This window comes from Lepisosteus oculatus, chromosome 4 (genome assembly GCF_040954835.1).
Source record: "Lepisosteus oculatus isolate fLepOcu1 chromosome 4, fLepOcu1.hap2, whole genome shotgun sequence".
In the NCBI taxonomy this organism is placed as follows: domain Eukaryota; kingdom Metazoa; phylum Chordata; class Actinopteri; order Semionotiformes; family Lepisosteidae; genus Lepisosteus; species Lepisosteus oculatus.
Window position 1 is genome coordinate 4,362,456 of NC_090699.1, and position 22,434 is coordinate 4,384,889.

General features: G+C 43.2%; 2 protein-coding genes across 5 annotated transcripts in view; one reads left to right on the plus strand and one right to left on the minus strand.

The window, feature by feature from the left end:
• LOC107075989 (butyrophilin subfamily 1 member A1-like) overlaps nucleotides 1-22,434 on the plus strand; it is a 179,330-nt gene that overhangs the window by 80,502 nt on the left and 76,394 nt on the right. The gene's annotated exons all lie outside the window — the stretch shown is intronic.
• The window catches only part of LOC138238068 (butyrophilin subfamily 2 member A2-like), a 168,947-nt gene continuing 159,766 nt past the window's right edge, over nucleotides 13,254-22,434 (minus strand). For 2 of the 4 annotated variants that reach the window (XM_069187924.1, XM_069187923.1), the window contains 4 exons: nucleotides 20,048-20,122; nucleotides 16,180-16,527; nucleotides 15,403-15,669; nucleotides 13,254-13,428 (listed from right to left, as the gene is read on the minus strand). In XM_069187924.1, the coding sequence (XP_069044025.1) occupies nucleotides 13,286-13,428; nucleotides 15,403-15,669; nucleotides 16,180-16,527; nucleotides 20,048-20,122 (833 nt within the window). In that variant the 3' untranslated portion in view covers nucleotides 13,254-13,285. Of the gene's footprint in view, nucleotides 13,429-14,073; nucleotides 14,407-15,402; nucleotides 15,670-16,179; nucleotides 16,528-20,047; nucleotides 20,123-20,857; nucleotides 21,066-22,434 lie in introns of those variants that run through there. The other 2 variants (XM_069187925.1, XR_011189253.1) reach the window with 2 other exon arrangements.

A 22,434-nucleotide genomic window follows, 5' to 3' on the forward strand; every position in this document is an offset into this window, starting at 1 on the left:
ACTGAGTCAGGAAGTCCAGCAGTGATGTGGATTCAGGGTCACTCCTGAGACTACACTGTGTGAATGAAGACTGCTGAAGGTTCGGGGGGGGCTGTCTCACCCCTGGGCTGCTCAGGGACAGGTCGAGCAGAAGGAAAAGACTCAGTGTTTCGTCTGCAGAGTCTCTACAGGCCTGAGGGAGGACGAGGAGAGCAGGAGAGTCCTGTGCTGGTGTCCTGAGACTGCTGTAGGGAGGAGGGGGTCAGTCCAGCTGGCTGTCTCTTGATTTCAAGCAGCTGAACTAGAACAGGCTAAACTCAGGCTCATAACTGAGGTCCTTAGGCGGTTTCCAGTAGCGTTAGTGATATTGACAGGCAGCCCTGAGCTTGATAGCTCTATTAACCAGTACTGGACACCACAGGAACACCGGTCAGCTCAGATACTCAACACAGCTGGGGCTGATGCTGACCAGCACACACTTCCACAGGAAGAAGCATTAACAGATAATTCCCCTCCGGTGTGTGTGACAACAGGAGAGACAGGAGTCCTCAGGTGTGTTTGTGTGACAACAGGAGAGTCAGGAGTCCTCAGGTGTGTGTGTGTGTGTGTGTGACAACAGGAGAGTCAGGAGTCCTCAGGTGTGTGTGTGTGTGTGACAACAGGACAGACAGGAGTCCTCTTGTGTGTGTGTGTGACAACAGGAGAGTCAGGAGTCCTCTTGTGTTTGTGTGTGTGACAACAGGAGAGACAGGAGTCCTCAAGTGTGTGTGTGTGTGACAACAGGACAGACAGGAGTCCTCAAGTGTGTGTGTGTGTGACAACAGGACAGACAGGAGTCCTCAAGTGTGTGTGTGTGTGACAACAGGAGAGACAGGAGTCCTCAAGTGTGTGTGTGTGTGTGTGTGTGTGACAACAAGAGAGACAGGAGTCCTCAGGTGTGTGTGTGTGTGTGTGACAACAGGAGAGTCAGGAGTACTCAGGTGTGTGTGTGACAACAGGAGAGACAGGAATCCTCAGGTGTGTGTGTGTGTGTGTGACAACAGGAGAGACAGGAGTACTCAGGTGTGTGTGTGACAACAGGAGAGACAGGAGTCCTCAGGGGTGTGTGTGTGTGATAACAGTAAAGACAGGAGTCCTCAGGTGTGTGTGTGTGTGTGACAACAGGAGAGACAGGAGTCCTCTTGTGGTTGTGTGACAACTGGAGAGACAGGAGTCCTCAGGTGTGAGTGTGACAACAGGAGAGACAGGAGTCCTCAGGTGTGTGTGTGTGTGTGTGTGTGTGTGTGTGTGTGTGTGACAACTGGAGAGACAGGAGTCCTCAGGTGTGTGTGTGTGTGTGTGTGTGACAACTGGAGAGACAGGAGTCCTCAGGTGTTTCTGTGTGATAATAGGAGAGACAGGAGTCCTCAGATGTGAGTGTGACAACAGGAGAGACAGGAGTCCTTAGGTGTGTGTGTGTGTGTGTGTGTGTGTGTGTGTGTGTGTGTGTGTGTGATAACAGGAGAGACAGGAGTCCTCAGGTGTGTGTGTGTGTGATAACAGGAGAGACATGAGTCATCAGGGGTGTGTGTGTGTGATAACAGTAGAGACAGGAGTCCTCAGGTGTGTGTGTGTGTGTGTGTGACAACAGGAGAGACAGGAGTCCTCAGGAGTGCATGAAAACAAAAAGGACCATGTTTAAGGTTTTATTTATTCTCTTTGGCTATTTCAAGTAGTGAGTCAGAAATGGACTGTAAAGCTGGTATCACGTCACTGCAGGATCCCAATAGAAAACTGAAAAACACTCTGGTCCCTCTCCCACAGTGATCTTGAGTGTGAGGCTCCTCTGTTCATCTCCTCACACACTGGCTGACCCTGACACTGAGACTCATGGGAGAACCAGCTGTGACACTGGGCAGAGAGAACTGAGACCCGTTCTTCAGCACAGGGACATTAAACTCTCAAATACATTTTCCATGCAAACAAGATTCTTCTCAAAATCGTGTGGCCCTTGTGTGCTTCTGAGAACCAGCCCTGTGGTTTAGGGGATATTGAGAAGAATAAAAACCACACTGTTATCTTAATGAGACCTGAGACCACTGATGTAGAGAGGAATGTCTTCATGCTGGACCTCAGCAGACCTTTCTCTCATCTCATCCTGAGTCTGCGGAGAACAGTGAGTCAATATACGATGTGACCACGTTCCACAGACACTACCAGACAACTTCTGACGAGCTGAGTACAGACCAACAAGAACTTCTGAGTTGAAGTTCTGAGAGTTCTGTGAAAACCAGGAAGGTGAAAATGATTTTCCTGAACTTCCTCTCTGGGCTATAAATCTTAGACTTATTTGAAGATTAATGAGTTTGAATAAAATATAGTTTGTTGAGTTTAAAAATTAACTTAGAATGTCAATAACAATTTTGTGTCTGACCTCTGATGTTGTTTTCTATTTAGAGATTATTGATAAACTTTTGAAGCACTGTGTCTCCTTTCCGGTTGTGTCTGTTGATCACTGAAGGATTCTCTGTGATCTCCTCTCTCACTGTGTCTCCTGTCCTGTTATGTGTGGTTATTACTGAGGGATTCTCTGTGATCTCCTCTCTCACTGTGTCTCCCGTCCTCTCTCTGGTGAGACTCTTGGCTCTGCTCTGCCTGCTGTGAGAGATCACTTGTACTGTGATTCAATAAAGCTCCAGTCATTCACACTCCTGTCCGCAGTGATTTTATTGGTCTTGTGGTCCAGGTCTGTTTGTAGTTTGTTTTGTCTTTCAACTGGCTATCCCCATTTTTACAAATGCGGAAGGGACTTCAATGGAGTTTTTACATTTGTAAATGAACTTCCAGATCATTAGGATCACAATGCAAATGTAGAAATTAGACAGTGTTTCGGTAGACAGGCTCGACACAATGGAGGTGTTCAGGTGCAGAAGGCTGGCTGTTGTAGGGAAAACCGGTTCAGGGACGCCAAATATGTAATCATAGTGGCTCTCTGAAGGCACCAGTTCTGTAGGGTTTGGGGATTTACTGAGACAATTATTAATTGTAGCAGTAAATCACAAAGTTGATTCTTTTGGTGGCTTTAGAATCCAATCATGCGACATAACTTAAACAACGCGCACACACAGGTACTAATACACGAGGATACATTTATTAATACATAGAATATGCATATAAACCTAACAGATCTTATCGAGAGGGTTATCAGAATACAAAAGATATATATTCGGTCAGTTACAAAGAGTTACACATATCAAGAGGACATACGTTCAGTATATCATTCATTTAGACCGTTTCATAAATGAACTTGGTTATAACTTCTACATTCGATACTCACAACAAGTACATAACTCTTAGGAATTAAATTGATATCAACTGGTTGGGATAACAATTGAATTCTCGAGCTGTAATGCATTGAAGTTGAATACTCATCCAATTTCTGGGGATTCAGATCTCCTGCGGGCACAAAGAAACAGTTGGCTCGGTGCCAGGCTGTGCTGTGCGGCTTGCGACGGTGCGCTGCAGATGCTCACTCTCCAGCTAGTTAGCAAAGTTTGTGCACAGGAGAAAAGATGACTGTGGGTCCCAGCAAGTCAGGAAGAGGACCGGTTCGTTCCTGATGAAGAGCTAGTTCTGAATAGTGATTCAGCTTTCCACAGTTCCGACCTGTTCACGAGGCCTGCTGCTGGTTACTCTCTGGCAACCTCCACTCTAGACTCTTAGAACAAAGGAAAGTTCTGGCACTCGGACACACTGGCCGTTCCGTGGTTGTCTGGGCTGAGTCTCAGGATGGTCAGGAGGCGCTCTGCGAGAATGTCCTGCCCTTGGGAGCCTTCTGCTCCTGGGCCGTCCTGCCCTGGAATTCTCCTTTGAATTCCCTTTAGAACAGTCCACAGAATCCTCTCCAGAATCTTACTGAATCCTGTTGAATCTCACAGGCTCTCTGTGTTGCCTGTTTTTACCTGGAGGAACTTCAGCTCATTGATTGGCTGAAAGTTCCATGGGCATCAGAGTCCCACGTGGGTTACTCGGCCCTACCAGTCCCTGATTGGTTGATCAAGGTGAGATATGAGTCACTTACTCCTGACACTTAGTAATGCAGTCCAGATGTCCAACTGGCACTCCCTAGACAGATAGGCGCCAATGGATGACCATTGATCATGATAGCCAGGCTTAGCTAAGTGCATCCCCCTTTGGGAGCTGTCCTTATCAGGAGAAAACATCTTAAATCACCCTGCATGAATAGTCTCTCTGTGGCTGCACCACAGAGATGAACAGAGAAATGGGGCCTCATTTGGGAAGGTTCAGAACACTTAATTCTGCCTTATTAATAAGCCTTGCCGCTACACTGTACTTTTTCGAAAGGCAGAAGTCGAGACTAAATTTATCCTTGACTGACGTGACATCGTTAATGACTGTACAATTGTAATAATGAAAGGAAACAAATATACATTATTAAATTACATGAAAACCAGCCTGTCGTTGAGAGAAGGAGAAGGGGTGAATCAAATTTCAGGATCATTTTTGTTTCTGTTGTCTTTCTGCTGTGGGAGTTGAGAAACCCTACTTTGAGAATACAGACAGAGAGATCGGTGTGATCATGGCCGTCTGAGGTGGAATGAGACACTAGGGGCTTGGAGAAATCTTTCATCTTCACAGCCCTGACGTGTTCTCTGAAGCGTTTCCGAGTCTCCTTCCTGTTTCAATATTCCATACATTTTAATTATAATGAGTCTTACTTTTAGTTGAGTAAAACAGCCATTTTAGTTATACAGACATTTTAGTCAAGAAGTTTAATTTATTTGCATAATAAAATGTATTTCTAAGAAAATATGTAACAGCTCGAAGTTCGATACTCATTTTGTCAACAGTGTTTTCCGCGGTACAGCACTGCGTCACAAAGCGAACAAAGTGAAATATTTCAGATGCGGTCGGAGAGGGCGGTACTGAGAGTCCTGAACTTGACGTTTCTCAGGTTGTTCTGAGAGTCTGGACTAAACACGGCTGGGATTAAAAAAAGGAGCAAATTGTAGCACGTTTTGTTCCAAGGTAGAGAGAGGGACAAAATAATGAAAGGAAACAAATACACATCCCAAAGTTACAAAAATAATCCCTCAGATACTCATGATGCTCATCCTGCTGAATACATGAACTGCCGAAGCAGTGCAGTAATCTCCCGCTGCAGTCTCTTGTGTTTTGGGTTAGTTTATATATATTAAACACAGCTGAACACAACACCAGGAATGCGTTTAACTTCACTTTCCACTTGAACAGTTATTTAGCAGCTCAGCCATCTACTAACTCGCCTGCTCTAGGGAGCGTCTCACAATTACCACACTAACCAGCACACAAGGGAGTGTGTTAAAACTACCTCTCACGACACAGTCCCTCTGTGGACAGAGAATCGTCCACATGAAATGTCCAAACGGCAGGACGGAAGACAAGACTGACACGGAGCCCAAGTTTCTGTCCGTGAAGAAAAAAAATTGCCGCTGCCATAAACTTTTGGGCTTCCATATGAAGGAAAACAGAGCTTCACTGGCCGATTATCACACTTCAAAGACCCGAAAAAAGAGTAACGGACACAGCGCGTCCACTTTCCCCTGGGTCAGAGATCACATCAAACTTCCCTCACACTAAGCAAAGCTCCACACAATAAACCCCATAAGAACATAAAATACACAATACTGAACATCCTGATGTGACCCTGTCTAAGAGGAGCCGGGTATTAGACTGGCTGTAGTTGCTCACAGACACAGCGCTGCCTACAAACTACAACTCCCATAAACACCCTGAGCCACTTCCTGTCTGCGTCACAGTACCTATTCCTCCTGCTGTGGTGACGTCAGCGGATCCCTCCCCGTTCTGGCAGCTTCACAGTCACCGGCACGCGCAGGAGAGACTCACATGGGATTTCATTTTTAAAAGTTTATTTTCTCAAAATTAGAAAAAAAAAACACGGGAGGGTTTCCAGAGTTATTTACAAGTCAGGAGTACAGCCAGCTGGTAGCGCAGAGCAGTGGACAGAGAGCTGGGAGAGAGTCAGCCTGTGTTCATGAGTCAGTGATGGGTTTAATCTCCACACTGACAGCAGGCAGCAGTTCAAGGTCTTTGTAACGATCCCAGTTACCGAAGACAGGATAGATCTTCTCCCCCTGGGGGAAGACCATGTCAGTGAAAGTGTAGACATGAGCTCTGGACTCCACTGTGTAAAAGGAGACCTTCCTCTCCTCAATATCCACACACACCCCCAGCTTCCTGGGCCACAGACTGAGGGGGAGATCAGTCTCAGGGTCAGTGAGAGCAGACAAACCATAAGGCTCAGAGTACAGACACCAGTAACCCTGCTGGGGAGAGAAGCTGATCCCCCCTTTCCTCTCTGCAGACTCTCTGGTCACTCCTATTCTCCAGCTGTTGTTCACTTCCACCTCCCAGTAGTGTCTCCCTGAGGTGAAGGCCTCCCTGCTCACGACACAGCGCCAGAGATCAAATCTGTGAGGATTGTCAGAGAGACTCTTCCTCTCTCCCAGTCTCACTCTCTTCCCATCCTCAGACAGGCTGAGCTCACAGTGAGCTGTATCAGGGTCCAGAGTCACAGCAGCTGGGGAATAAAACACAAACATCACAACAGGCTCCTGCCAATCACAGTCCAACTCAACTCCATCAGACTGTGAAATGTCTTTGTCCCCAAACACACCGAGAGAGAAACACCAGTCAATTACTAATGACTGCTCTTCCCTTCCAGAGAAACGACATCTTCTTCACTGTTTCACTAGTGTTACACATGGGAGTGATCCCAATATCCTCTAAATACAAACATTAAACACTTGTTTTCACAGCGATGAAACTTTATTTTTTAAACGACATTATTAATAAACACAGGACCGACCGGACTGCAAGAGAAACTACAGCCCGACCACTCGCTTTCAAACACTTCACAACCCACCACAGCGACCTGTATACTGTAAGAAACTGGACAGCCTGTCTGTTAAACCGGTTTATTTCAAATCCCAGTTCAGCAGCTCGTTCATCTTCTCTGAGACCATTTTCCTGACGACGCAGAATAAAAAAGTGCTGAATTCAAAGACTGCGTAACGCTCGTTTGTTACAGAAAAAATATAATGGAAAAAGCAAAACCTTGCTGAGATATAAGAAAGCCTTCCCACTTACTTTGAAAATGCGAAGAAATATCCAAAGTGTTCAGTTTAAAGCAGAAATAACACATCCAGAAACCCGGAGAGAAAGACGAGAGAAACAGAGGCGCTCATACTGACTTCAGACTGCTCGCGCTCACTGTCAGCCTCTCTGATAGGAGACACCAGCTGTCAATCAGTGAGCTCTGACCACTGACAGACGCGGGGTGGGGCTTATACATGTTCAGCGCGAATGGGGGTTTTAATCAATTCAAGCAGCTTTATTCGCATGACTAATGAATACTGACTTAATACTCTCCTCATACTTAATATTTCAGTGTAAACTATTAATACTTAATACTGAGTAAATACTCCCCTTTGCCTGTCTGTCTGTCAATCTAGTGAAGATGAAAGATATTCCTATCAGCTCTTATTTTTTTACTCCTGGAGCCTAGAAAGGCTTACACAATGACCTACTGTACATGATTTTATAAAAACACTTGAATTCATTTCTGGACTCAGAGCACCTTTAGTTCAGTGGAAACTGAAGCTGACTGATATTTTCACTTATTCTGTGTAAAAGAGATTCTTCTCAGTTCTTTTTTTTTTAGTTTTCTACACTGTCAGTCCCTCCAGGAAAGACTCATACTGGACATTAGACTGAAACACAGGATGGAGAAATTCCCACCATGAATCTTTGATTGATCTTCACAGCCCACTGAGATCACATGTAGGATGTTACAGAAACATGGGATTGAAATACATCTCCTTCTGTTTACACACCAGGAATGATCATCTCACACTAAACAGATCTCCTGGACTCAAGAACTCAATAACCCCAGACACTATGGCTTAAAACATACATCTGTCATCAAGAAGAGACAGACCTACCTGCAGCACTGCACAGCCACTGCCATTCTGAAACACAGCAATACAGACACTGTTAATCACAGTCACACACTGGAACACAGAGATACAGACACTGTTAATCACAGTCACACACTGGAGCACAGAGATACAGGCACTGTTAATCACAGACACACACTGGAACACAGAGATACAGACACTGTTCATCACAGTCACACACTGGAACAGAGATACAGACACTGTTAATCACAGACACACTGGAACACAGAGATACAGACACTGTTAATCACAGTCACACACTGGAACACAGAATTACAGACACTAAAAGTTACAATTACAAGAATTTCAGACATACATTATCAGTATAAAAGATCAGGAGCTCAGCTTCATTTACACTGAAACCTCCTTTATTGCTCATGTTCCAAGAATTGAAAAAATACATTAGTAATATAGAAATATTTAAGAATGGACTTCTGTGATGTATTATTTTTATGGTTTTTTGTTGCCCAGGTCTTCCTGATCCAACAGAATTGCCCTTTTGGGATTTCTCTGGCCCCAGTTCCCCAGTTTAAATACCCCTCTGTCCTCCACACATACTGACAGGGAGAGAGCTGGAGCCCAGCAGGAGCTGTGACTTTACACACAGTGGACTTACGCAGGTCAGGGATGGGGCTGCCTTCACCTGTACAGAAGGAAGGAGAGGGTCAGTACTGAGCTGTAGTGTTCTGGGGGACACTGTGTCCAGCACAGACAATACTGGGGTTATACCCCAGACAGGTGAACAGGGACGCATATTATTATCATATTATTCTTATTTTGTAGGCTCACGAGGTCAGCAGTGAAATAGTGTTCTTACCATCAGTTGTGTAAATATTTTAATAACTGATTTTGTTATCTCTGTTTATTAAAATGCTCCACTGTGTACGACTCATGATTTGTACCCATGACATGTAGTCTCCTACAGACTGTGAGCTTTTCATAGTAAAAAGGTTTTGATTTAGGTTGGGTGATTTTATAGCTCAGTCAGTCCAGCACAGACATGACTTCACTGGCTGAATGACAACATGATCACTGTGGAAGGAGATGAGGTTTTCCACAGGAATATGATGTGAACCTGCAGTGAAACTCAGTTTACACTGATTCACATTCTCCTTACTCTTTTATCAGTGTATTTCTCACCAGGAATCAATACTCATTAATATTAGTGCTCAATAGCAGTACTGTGTCTGTATCTTCAACAGGAAACAGACCTACCTGCAGAACTGCACAGCCACTGCCATTCTGAAACACAGAGACACAGACACTGTTAATCACACTCACACACTGGTAATAAGATGTCAGTACAGTCAGTGCTGTCAGATAGCAGAGTTTCACACAGTGTACATACGTGATTTTGGGATAGGAGCTCGCTTCACAGCATCTGCAGAGAAAGAGTAGATCTTTATTGTATTAAAGACCATTGTTGCTTCTTACCTGTTATTATACCAGAGTTTATACTACAGTCTGCAGTCAGTTCATTTCTGTAACGTAATCTTTCCGGACCCTATGCGGACGACACAATCCGAAGAAGTGGGGAAACACTAGGAAAACGTCATACAGGAATACGGGGCTGAAAACAGGGGGGGCGTGTCCAAAGTGCGCTGGTGCACGGGGAAGGTGTGGCCGGGGCAAACAATCCAGAAGTAATCCATAGAGGGAATCCAAAAACACAAGAATAAGTCCATAGCCAGGTGATCCATCCAAACAAGGAATTAAAAACAAGAACCGGGTCGGAACCGGCGGACAGGGAACGGGAACAGAGGTTAAAACCTTAACGGGACCAGGCGCTTCCTGGATGAACGTCAGCGCCTGGCTTTTAAGGTGGGCTGGGAAAAGGTGCACAGAATCAAATCCAAAGTGAAAGAGCCGGAGTGCCCTTAAGGAGGAGGGACTACAATTGTGACAATTTCAGGATCCCCAGTCTCCACTGCAGTGTGGATCAGAGTGTCAGTAAGTGTGAGCAGCAGTGGCTGTAAGACTGGAGTCTCACTCAATAAGACTGAGCAGCACAAGGCAATAAGACACACAGACACATCACAGGACACCCTGGAGTCTGGTGCTTGAGCCATTGAGAGAGATAAGAAATAAACACAGTCTGCTGTCCACAGCAGTGAGCTGTCTTTGACTTTCTGTATTGACTGCTCTAACACTGCCTGACTGACCAGTATCACTGACTGAGTGTCCTATACCCACAGTGACCAGTATCACTGACTGAGATACAGAGATGTCTTGCTCACTGGTCACACCGCCTGATCTCTGGACATCAGCTGGACAGTGAGAAATGACCAGTCACACACCATGGTGCGCACATGTCCACACCAGGCCTGATCCAAGAAGACTGACACACAGACAGTATCAGTCTGACACAGACAGGGGCCCAGCTGGCTGAACACAAGCAGTCAGAGCAGTGTCACACTGCTGAGCATCTATTTTCAAAGAAGGGGACCCTATGCAGGTATGATCACATGTAAACAGCGAAATCCAAGGTCAAGGTCTTAAAACTAACAAAAGGTCAAAAACCAAAAGGGAAATTTAAACTAAAAAATCCAAGACAAAATCCAGAAATCAAGGTGGATAAAGCAAGCTCAAAATCCAAAAACCTAGAGGTAGTCTTGGGAAGATATCACAATGAAAGAACCATGTAGCTCTCAAGGTCTAACCCACTACTGAGCACTGTGGACACAGAGCAGGGTTCAGGTAGGCTGGAGGGGAGGCCTTATGATGGGTTACTGAGGTCTGATTAACCTACACCTCCCCAGAGCAGATGAGGTACATGCAATCGGCTTGGGTGCCCTCTGGTGGCAGGATGCTGGTACTGTAACAACCAGCTGTGTTGTTCCAGCTCTACAGACACTGTGTAACAGAAGGACACAGGCAGGACCCCCACAGTGTCAAGATACAGTCTGTTCACTCAGGACAGGGGGCTGATGGCCTGTTGTCAGTCTGAAAGGAGACTCTTCAGACAAGAGTGGAGAACATGTCTTTGACTCATTAGAAGAGAGCAAAGAAGACTGATATTCATACAAGCAGCATTTCTTACTTTATAGTTTGTGCTGCCAGTTAGTTTCTTTCACCCATGCAAGTGGTCTAAAACTAAAGTTTTCATTAAAATATTAACTTTGAAAATGTACATTGGGACCAAAGTGAGAGGAAGTCAAAACTTATTTACATTGTTGTACAGGACTTTCTCTATTTCTCTGTAGCTTCTATTGCTTTTGTAAATCTTCACAACTGATCAAATACCTGTGTCTATTACTGAAAAAAATAAAAGAAGGATACACTTCAGTGCAATATAGTTCATCACAGTAGAGTACAGTAAACTGCAGAACAACAGTGCACTGAAATATAATTCATCAGTGTTTATATTGGTGGATCTGATATCTCACAGACACAGAAAATTACTTACCCAGTTCTGTGAGGATGACAGGAATGGCTGGAAATAATAAGACATAATTTAGTCAGAGTTCTGGTGTCTGATGACACTCAAATTGGTTTAAGTTTTCAATTTCAAATTGGTTTAAGTTTTCAATTTCAAATTGGAAGTTAATAGCTCCTTCCATAAATATACTGTCAATTATAAGAAAAGTGTAAATACAGTATACAAGTTGTTCTACGTGGACCTTGTATTATAATAACATACAGTACAATTCGGTTAGAAAACTGGTGCAGGATCATTTACAGAGGAGCTCCTGCTGAAAGGACAGAGCACAGAGAGTCTGACTGATTTACTCACCATTGAGTTTCTCCTCCCCTGTAAAGAAACACAGACAGGACAGTCAGTGACACAGGACCGGGGCTGCAGAAGCTGAAAAAAATACATTAGCCATGTTTTCTATTACAGATATTCTATATTTCACTGAACAAAAGAACATAAGAGACAGAATCCTTGCAGGTCGTTCTGCCTGTCTAGCCATACGTTTGACAGTAATTGATCCACAGATCTTATTTAACCCTTTCTGTTGTAAACTTCCACAGAACTGACCCCTCTTACCTCAGTTCTCTCTGATAGAATGGAAAGTCTGTCACTCTCTCCAGGTCATCTGTGATTTCTGTGATAGATTAGCAGGTCTGACACTCTCTGCCATTCATCTGTGATTTCCCCTTTAAGGGTCCCCACCCCCTCCTGTCACATGATCATGTTTGACCAATGAACACAGAGCTCATGAATACACTGTGCCAGACTGAGGGAAAGTCACTGCCATCAGGGGTGAAATAGACAGGAAGGGTTGGGGGTCTTTGAATGGGCTTGACTATGGTGACAAAGATAGATACTCTGGAATCAGAGGACTGCACTGCTCTGTAAGTGAAGCCTTAAACCATTGCAGCTGTGTGTGGTTGTCAAATCTTATTCTAATATTAAAATGTAAATATTTATTTACCTGTTAGTGCCTTTCTGCATTAATCATACTGTACAGTAGCAATAAACAATCTCATGAAATACAATGATTACACACAACTCTGCACAAACTACTGTACACTGTTTCACAATATTGTGTAACACTAACATAAATATTTTTCACAGAATTATTAGAAATTGTGTATAAATAGTAATTAGAAAAAAGTTAATTTTATTTTACATGTTGCTTATTAAAAATATACTATACACAGAGGCTTTAAGAACATATTGTACTGTAATTTATAGCAATTGTAACAATCCTGGAGCCTGAGCACCTGACCTTCATCGTCCAGCTTGCCCTCTCCTCTCTCTATAAACAGAGTCCAGTTTCCTCTCTCTGTCTCTCTGGCCATCACTCTCTCCCTCTTTACCTTCTTCCTTCCTGTCCTATCTGAGTGACCAGCACGCCTGTGTCCCTAACAAGGACAAGAAGCCAGTTCACTGCACTCCCAGTTCACTGCCTCTCTTGTCCTCCTGCAGAGGGAAACTACAGAGATTCGCTACAACATGTTGTATTTTCAAGACGTGATCATTAGGCTAAGGAGAAAGAACAGATTAAATTAAGCCGTTTTCACAACTGTCACCTGTTGATTTGTTTTGAGCAGCGAAGGGCTGATTGTGGCTCACTGGTATAATGCAGTGAGTTTATCTCAGGGTTTGATGTGTATTATAGATGTTTGTACTATAGATGTTTGTATTATAGATGGCTGCATCTGTAACTCTCCTGGCAGGTAGTTCTCTATCAAGACTAGAAGATGCTCTGGTTTTTGAGCTAAAAGTTTTAGTTTTTTAGTTCCTACTGGCTGCATTATTAATTGTAAGTTGTTATCAAGAGTAATGTCCTGAGCTGCTCATACACAGAGGGATTATAAATCCTTCCTGTCACAAACATTCAGACACACGTGTCTATATATAATGAGCACATACTGTCCATTCTTCTCCACTGGATCACCAGAAGTACTGATGCTGCTACAGTAACAGCTGCTGTCAGGAAGAGAGCCACCATCCATCCAGAGGGAGCAGGGAAATAGTCTCCTGGAAAACAGGACAGGAATATTATCCCACAGGCACTGACACACAACTATTAGGGTTTGTTACTAATAGTGTGAAGTATATTTTTTTCAATTTCTAATATTATGTACACATACTGTAGAATTAATGTTTAGCTGTACACTAAATAGACACCCTGAAATATTATACTCTTCTGGGAAATATTGTTTTATAATCATTCACTTTTTATGTTTATTGTAGTAGTATTGTACATTTTGTATGGGTGTGAGTGATACTCCAATGCTCCTCTATTCGTACTGTCGTGCGGGTATGATTCTTTATTTGTATGGTTGTGGTGTCACTCTGCAGTGGGTAGTATTATTCTGTTAGGGTCCATGTGTGTCAGGTCTCAGTTTTCTGTACACATGTCAAGCAGGAAGCCTGGATCATTATGTCTTGTAAATGAATTTACAACCTACAAACAGCATCAAGCAACATCACAATAAGATGAATTTCAACTAATTCATATACATTTTATTTAAATGAACTGTTTTTTTTTTCAAAACAGAATAGTATAATACGTGAAGGAGTTTGTTGGATTTCACAATGTTACACAGTGTCCTTCTTATAAAATGACATTCATATTACATTCATATAGTCCAACCCACACAGACAGCTGTCAGGTCTTCCTTATCACTGACCTCTGTCAGACTGGTCAAAGGTCATTAAACAGTCATGTGTGACCAACTCAATGTTTGACTACATCTGCCTGCGAGACAGATTAGATGGATAAACATCATACACCTCAGATCACAAACTCAGCAGAGAAATCTGTGTGAGCCAAGTGAGCCACCAGCACAAAAGACTACAGTGTGGAGCAGGAACATCTCTCTAGACAGGGAGCCATAGGACTGGAGCCAGTTGAAGTGTCTCAGTCAGGGAGACTGGTTGAGCCCAGATGCTGAATCACTCCAGCTGATGTGATGATGTCACAATGGAGCCAGACTGAAGCACAGAGCTCTGCTGTTGAGAGGCAAAGATCCAGTCATTACGCCTGGAAAATTTAAATAGTCACAGTGCTCTCCTACTAGACTTGATGGGTCTTCTGTAATGAAGACAGTTCAGTTCAGTAGAAAGCCTGTCTTGTTGGAATCTAGTTTGTGGGGTCCTGTGTGTTTGAAAACATCTTCAAGCTGATAGACTATGCCTGAGCACCACTGTATACATGTTATCTGCATTTGACTGTACCAGTACACCTGTCTCATGGGTATTTTAGAACATAAAGGGAAAGTAACACTTAACTTGTTTAAAGATAGAATATGAGAGAATAACATTGGTAAAATGGTTAAGAAAATGTGGGAGGAAGTACATCACGACTGTCAATGAAATGTGAAGGAGAATTCAGGAGTTTATTTTCTTTTCTGTAGAGATTTGCTTTTGCATAAACTAATTTCAAACCTACGTGTATATATTGTTTTCTTTCTATATGGCTGGTATACACAAGACAAATCTGTATACTGGAGAGAGGGGATCTCTCTGAATGGACTGACAGTTGAAGTCTGATCTTTTAGATTCTATGTCAACAATTATATGAAAAGAATTATACGAGAAAGATAATCATCAGTAGGTGTTACCAGAAAAAAAATAACAGAGAATATTGAAATTGTATCTGATCCAAAATAATACTTGTTCCTTTGCAGCATACTTATGCTGATGCAGCTACCCACCTGAAATTGATATGTTCTTCTTAATGTTTTTATAACAATAAATCCCATCATTTAGGCTTAACGACAACAGCACCATGACATAAGATGGTTTTATTATAATATAATTCATTCTAAATTGCTCAATTTCAATCAGCTAATTGATTGAAGCATATGTTTGTTCAAACATTTCAAGATATCTGCTTCAATTATATGGCTGAGAAGATTGTTCTAGACATATACAAAAACATTTTCATATATAAAAGTGTCCACTATTAAGTCTACTATCTGAATTCGAACTCAACCCTGTACTCACTGGGTATGTAGAGCTGAGATTCCCAGTCTGCCTCAGGCTGTGTGCTTCTCACCAGGCAGGAGAAGATGTTGGACTCCTGTTTGACTGGGATGTAGCTGCTGACACTGAGGAACCCCTGACTGTCCGTGTCCACTGTGGGGGGCTGTGATGTCACCTCGTTTCCATCCCTGTCTGTCCAGATCACTGCAGGTTGAGGGAACCAGCCCTCTGATCTGCACAGCAGCTGGGCCTGATCTCCTCCAGGGGAGTGGAGAGACACCGACACAGCTGACAAGATTTAAAACATTGTCACATAGTCTTTCAAACTTCTGGAAACTGGAATACAGTATAATAATCTAATTTGTGTTATTAAGTGGCTCAACAAGTAAAGATGAGCTTATTCTTTTCAGGAAAACAAGACAATTAAGTGTTCTGTTCAGAGTTTCTGAGTGAACACAATTCAAGAGAAGGATTTGGTTTTTCACTTAAAACATCCACAATTACTTTTAGAAAGTTCCACTTTCAAACATCACTAAGGTCTGAGATGTTTGTCATGTGATTTGTCACTGCTGGGATCAGAGTCAGACAGGCTATGTACTATTGTCAACTTTATCAGTCTGTGTTTGAAGTGCTCTTCAGTGAAAGTTATCATTACAATTACATATAGCATCTATCAGTGATATTCAATACCCTCACATTGCCATGGACTTGTTATCATACTAATGTATTATAGAATTGCTATTATGCAGCAAAGCTATGATTTTGTGGATAATGGTTAGTTAAATTTCAAACACGCACCTCTAACAGACAGGTCAATAACAGTGTCATCTTCCCAGAGATCAGACAGCACCATACATCTGTACTCTCCATGATCAGAGCGGGTGATGTTTCTCAGTGTTAAAGACACGTTGCCTCTGGAGAGCTCATTGGAGAACAGCTCCACCCTTCCCTTGTAGGCTGGGTCCTGTCTGTCAGAGTTATACCTGCTGTTCTGGTACAAACACACAGGGGCTGTATAATCTCCTCTAAACCACCTGATCTCCAGGTCCTCTACACTCTCTCTGGGTGAGAGGTAACAGGGCAGGACAGCGTCTTCACCAGGGGACACAACTACAGGAGCAGCTGGACCAACAAGCTGTAAAACCTCTGGAAGAGAAAGAGCACACAGTCTGCATGAGCCTCCCCCTCTACACAGCTGCTCACAGTGTGAGCTGGTCCAGCACTGTCTCAGGATCAGCCCCACACTGACCCCAGGAATGTCACTGGTGAGGATTTAGTGATGTTTTAGCTTTAACCCACTTGGATTGATTGGAAACCCTTCTGTTGTATTTTCTCATAATGAAGCAAACCTACCAGTCCTGGATTGATATTATACTCATTTTCAAGCAGACCTATTATCCCGAGTTAATGACGTTAAGGAATGTCAGTAAGTTACTATTTAGGGATGTTATTGTTTCATTGGTTAAGCTTTAAGTGTTTGTCTTTGTTTTAAAACTGTATACAAAGTTTACACTGGAGGCTGTGAGGGTCAGATATGAATACTGAATTCTTGTCAGTCAAATGTATCAGGTTGTCAGGTAAATAACATTAATATTGTTATAGTTCAGGTGGGCAGCTGCGTCAGCATGTGTAGTCTGCAAAGGAACAAGTAATACGTTTATTCCATGTGTTCATTCTCAAGATACTGTATAGCACCTCATGGGTGAGAGGGGTGAGGGGTGAGGGGGGGTGTCTTCTCGCCTCCATAACTAAAATGCCAAATAGGAGTGGCTTAAGCGACATACACAGTCGTGTAACTGACAGTTTGAGGTAGCCTATCGTGTAAATTTCGCTTTGTTGCTGGTAGGTTAAGCTTTCGAAACTCTGCCCCAAAGTCATGTGACTGATTTTTCACCCTGTTTCGTTGGTTAAACGCAATGATCACAAGCACCACCATGGTAACTGGGATGTGTAGTTTTTAATTCCGTTTGAATTATAACTGTACGTACTGTCTTCATATTTGGCCAGGGCTTTAAAGAGAGGGCGCACCAAAAAATTTCGGTGCCGTCGTCTCCGCTTTAAAAGTACCCCCGTGCTGGAAGAATTTGACCTTGGAACGTTTGCCCAGCGTACCTTAAGCTCTGCGAAGTTGCCCCCCTCCCCACAAACAACACAAACATTGAAACCCCCCACATTCATTAGTGCTGCGTTTGTACTGGTTTGTGGTGTTGAAGCAGCATGTGTTCATGCTCAAGATATTGTATAGCGCCTTGTTTTTTCATGAGTGTGACATCACTCAGCCCCCCTACAGCAGGGCAGGAGAAGCAAACCAGCCTCATCTGTTTGTGCTAGGTTGTGCCGTTGAAAGTAGCTTCTGAGCTGCTTTCGTTCCCGATATACAAAGTCTTATTTTTCAAGTCATGTGACTGCCTAGACAACACCTACTGTTTGCTTTCTCAGCCAGTCCGGAGGCAGGGGGATGTGAAATGACATCTGTCTCCAGTATCTTAATGCACCACAAGAGCTGCCATTTGAGCCTTTAAGAGGGAACTTTAGCAAGCAATTGTATTTTCTAAAAAGAATATAAGTAGCATGTCATGATACCTCATAGCTGTGTTATCTAAGGAGCTTCTCAATGTATCCTTTTTAAATACATATGGAATTCAAAACGTCTTTCTGTTAGCTGAGTTTTTAAAGCCGGGCCTTTCCCCATGGCCCTGGTGCTTCTGAAGTGTTTTTCTGGAAGGCTCCTCTATCCTGTCCCTGGGGCAGAAGGTTCTTCCCTGACCTGAGAATTGCCTGACTAATTATCTTCACAGTAAAGGGGCTTTGTGTCTGTGCAGCTCTTCTTCATTTGAGAGGTTAGAAGGAACTTCATTTGTGTTGCTGGGGCACATTAAAAACATACAGGTATCATAAAAACAAATCACACAATATTAAAAGTCAACAGTCTAGAGTGTTATACAATACTGTATATAAATATTGACATTACCCGATAGGCTTATTAAACAGGTGAATATATTATAAGGACGCTGGTGAAAAAGAGGAAGGAGGTGAGGAGATATGTCCCTGAATCCAAGCATCTCCTTTTTCATGGTGAAGAAGGAGACAGAGGGAAAACCTAAGACTTCAGCGGACTAATGGACGCAGGTGTGAAGCTGGACAGACCCGCAGGGACATGTCCTGATCCAGGTTGGAAAAGGATATACAGAGGGGATGATAGAACCCAGGAAATATCATTGTCTTTTCATACAGTGACCAGAAATGCACACTTACAAATACAAAAACTACAATAAAACACACTTTGAAATCCTACAAGATGCTGTGTGTTCTACAATAACACAGGTCTTTAAGAGTACGCTGTCTAGAGCTCACTATTCTACCACTGAGAGACACCACTGAGAGACACAACCTGCTCTGGTTGGAGATACTAAGAGACCCAAACCAGGATGCTGAATGTAAGGACCGAATCTATAAAACATCTATAAATTGTTTGCAGTGAGAGTTCTTGTACTGTTATTGATAATTATGGCTTTAGAGCTGTGAGTGTTCTTGTACTGCTATTGATGATTATGGCTTTAGGTCTGTGAGTGTTCTTTTGCTGCTATTGATGATTATGACTTTAGAGCTGTGAGTGTTCTTGTACTGCTATTGATGATTATGGCATTAGGGCTGTCCGTGTTCCTGTATTGATGAACCATTTATTTTGTTTTAGTAACATTCAAGTGAAGGAAATGATCTTGGTACCACAGGCCTAAGCTGTCAAGTGTAGAATGGAGCTGTGTGGGTTCTAATGCCCCAGTATAGTGACGGGGACACTGCTGTCTTTCGGATGAGACGCAAAACTGAGATTCTGACTCTCTGTGGTCATTAAAAATGGCGTTTTTGAGTCGGGGTGTCACCCTGTTGTCCTGGCCAAATTTTCCATTGGCCGTTACCAATCATGGCCTCTTAATAATCCCCATCTCTGAACTGGCTTCATCACTCTGTTCTCCTCCCCACTGAGAGCTGGTGTGTGTGGGGAGCGTACTGCTGCACTATGGCTGACGTCGCATCATCCAGGTGGGGCTGCACACTGGTGGGGGTGGAGGGGATCCCCATTACCTGTAAAGCGCTTTGAGTGGAGTGTACAGAAAAGCGCTATATAAGTGTAAGCAATTATTATTACCTGTGGACTGTCATCTGAGTGAGCTGAGAGCTTGAAGGGGACAGTGTGGATATTTGAGACACATGGGAGAGTATTGTGGCTCTACAATGACATGAACAACTGGAGCTAAACTTGCAGACAATCCTGGACATTATCATGAACACAGTGGTTTAATGAAGGAAACAAGAAGGAAACGAGGACGAAGGGGATGAGTGTGGCAGAGACTGAAGGGGTTAAAGAGGAAGACATGTCTGATCCCTAAGGAACACCCTTGACCAGCTCCATGCCCATGAGGAATTCCAGTGGGCACACAGGAGCCTCACTGAGACATGGTTAGTGAAATTGTCTAAGGAGTGAGAAAAGGCGTTCTCAAAAAACAGCTCCAGACTCCCCTGTCTCATCCTGGGTGATTTAAACCATTAAAAGATGAATAAAGACCTGCCTTCATATTGTCTGCTTGACCAGGGGACAGAAAACAGCCTCTGTTACAGTAATATAAAAACATGGCTAATGAAATGAGAGAGTCTCTCTTCACTGTACCTGATACTGAAGCAGAGGACTGGAGGAGAAGCAACAGAGTCACAGAGAGCCACTCTGAACTGTCAGACTTCATACCTGCAATACAGAAACACTGAGATTAGTCAGACAGCAGACCTGGAATAATGAAAGACTCTGTCATAATCTCTGATATAAAGAAACAATCTGATTAATCAGAATTCATCTCAGAATTCAGAATTCAGATTAGTCAGGATTCAGGAATTTTCTCTGACTTCTTAGAATGAATCTTTTAATGATAATTAATGTTTAGTCACAGTTCATATTCAGAAATATGGGCCTAATCAATTACATAAATAAAAACTTCAGTCAGATATAATCTACAGTAGGAAAGAGAAAAAAGTCAGATATTTCAAAGTTAGCATTTCAAATAATTAAAGAAAAAACACCTGATCTTGGTTTACATTTAAAAATCAACTCTGATAGGACAATATTCATCTCTAAAATTAACACTCTGCTCAGATTTAATATCTTAGATAAAGACATATTCTAACTGGTAGCCCTTTCCTTTAAATTGCAATTGCAACACTTTGAATACTGAAACAAATACTTATTGTAAATTATCCAGCTGTAGTACAACAGTGAGGAGTGTTTCTGCTTCAGTCCTGACCTGACTGTTCACTCACACACTGCTGTACCTGACTGATCTCACTGTCACTCCAGCACACAGCAGCTTCAGTCCTGACCTGACTGTTCACTCACACACTGCTGTACCTGACTGATCTCACTGTCACTCCAGCACACAGCAGCTTCAGTCCTGACCTGACTGTTCACTCACACACTGATGTGTCTTACCTGATCTCATTGTCACTCCAGCATACAGCAGTTTCAGACTAAAGACTCAAAAACTGAATTTTCTTCAGCATATAGATCAGCATAGATCATATAGATCTTAGATCAGTGACTGTGTTGTCTCAGACCTGGTTTGTAATTATTATTATGTGCTGTAAGGTGAAGTCTTTTCTCCTGTTTAATCCTCCATCTTATTCACAGTAACTTCTGTTCACTGCTACAGGGACACAGTTCTCTTCCTTCTTTCACTTTACCTGAACAGACCTGTTCTTTCAGCACAGACTCACCCAGCCTGCAGAGCAATATTCCCATTGAGGTGAATCTGTGTCTGAGCAGTGAACCAGGGGCAGGAAAGCAGGTGGGAACAGGCAGAGTTTGAATCCTGTTTATTTTTTTTGTTTCTGTTGTAGTGGTTTGATGGGTTTACTGAGACAATTATTAATTGTAGCAGTAATCACGAGGTTGTTCGTTGGGGCTTTTAGAAAATCAATCGTCAGAACAACTAACAACACACACACACGGGTTCAATACACTAGATACATTTATTAATGTGAACTGTGCACCAAACATATACTAGTCTGCCTGGATACAAGCGGCAGACCTTACTGTGAGGGTTATCAATATACAAGGTATATAATCTCGAAGAGATGCAAACACAAAGAGATACACAACAGAGAATATATGTCAATATATATCGTTCGGTTACCAAATCGCTAATCAGTGTTATTACCCACTGTTACTCTAAACTCGGAAGTAAATACATTACTCATGAATTAAATTGATAACAACTTGTGTTGAGGTACAATTGAATTCTCAAGACGCAATGTAGAACATGGGGTTTACTTATCCACTGTGTAAGGATTTGGAATTCCCGGCATGAACACCAAACCAGCTGACAGGCTCTGTTGCAGCCTCTGTTCCAGCGGTTGTCCAATGGGCGTTGTGTCGGCGTCCTCTGGCTACCGGCCAACCAGTCAAGGTGCAGCTCGGAGTAGGACGGGCGGAGGAATCTGACTGCGGCGCTCCGAGGGGATCTACCAGCAGTCCGGCTGGCTAGTAGAAAGTCTCTATGCACAGAGTGTGACCGCGAGTCCTCACAAGTCACTCTTTTGCCTGGGAAGAAGCTGGTTCGTTCCCGGTCCAGCGCTGCTTCTGAATAAGCTATTCAGGTTGTCGACGAGGGTCCAACTGTAGGCTGCCGTTGATCAAGCGGAGCGTTCACGTTGGTAGAATTCTGAGTACGTACGGGATCCTCGGCCTCGCGCTTAGAACAAAGTCCAAGTCCCTTTGCAGACAACAGCAGTTGTCACGTGAATGTCTCTGAGGATGCGTGAAAATGGCCAAGGAGAGCCCCGATCTGAGCTTGCGCTCCCTTTTTGACCAAGACTCAGATGTGTGCTGATTGGTTGAGAGTTTGGCGGGCATTGGAGACCCACGTGGTATTACCACGCCCTGCCAGTCCCTGATTGGTTGGTCAAGGTGAGATATAAGTCACTTACTCTTGACACTTAGGAATGCAGTCCAGATGTCCATTCGGCACTCCCTAGACAGATAGGCGCCAATGGATGACCATTGATCAT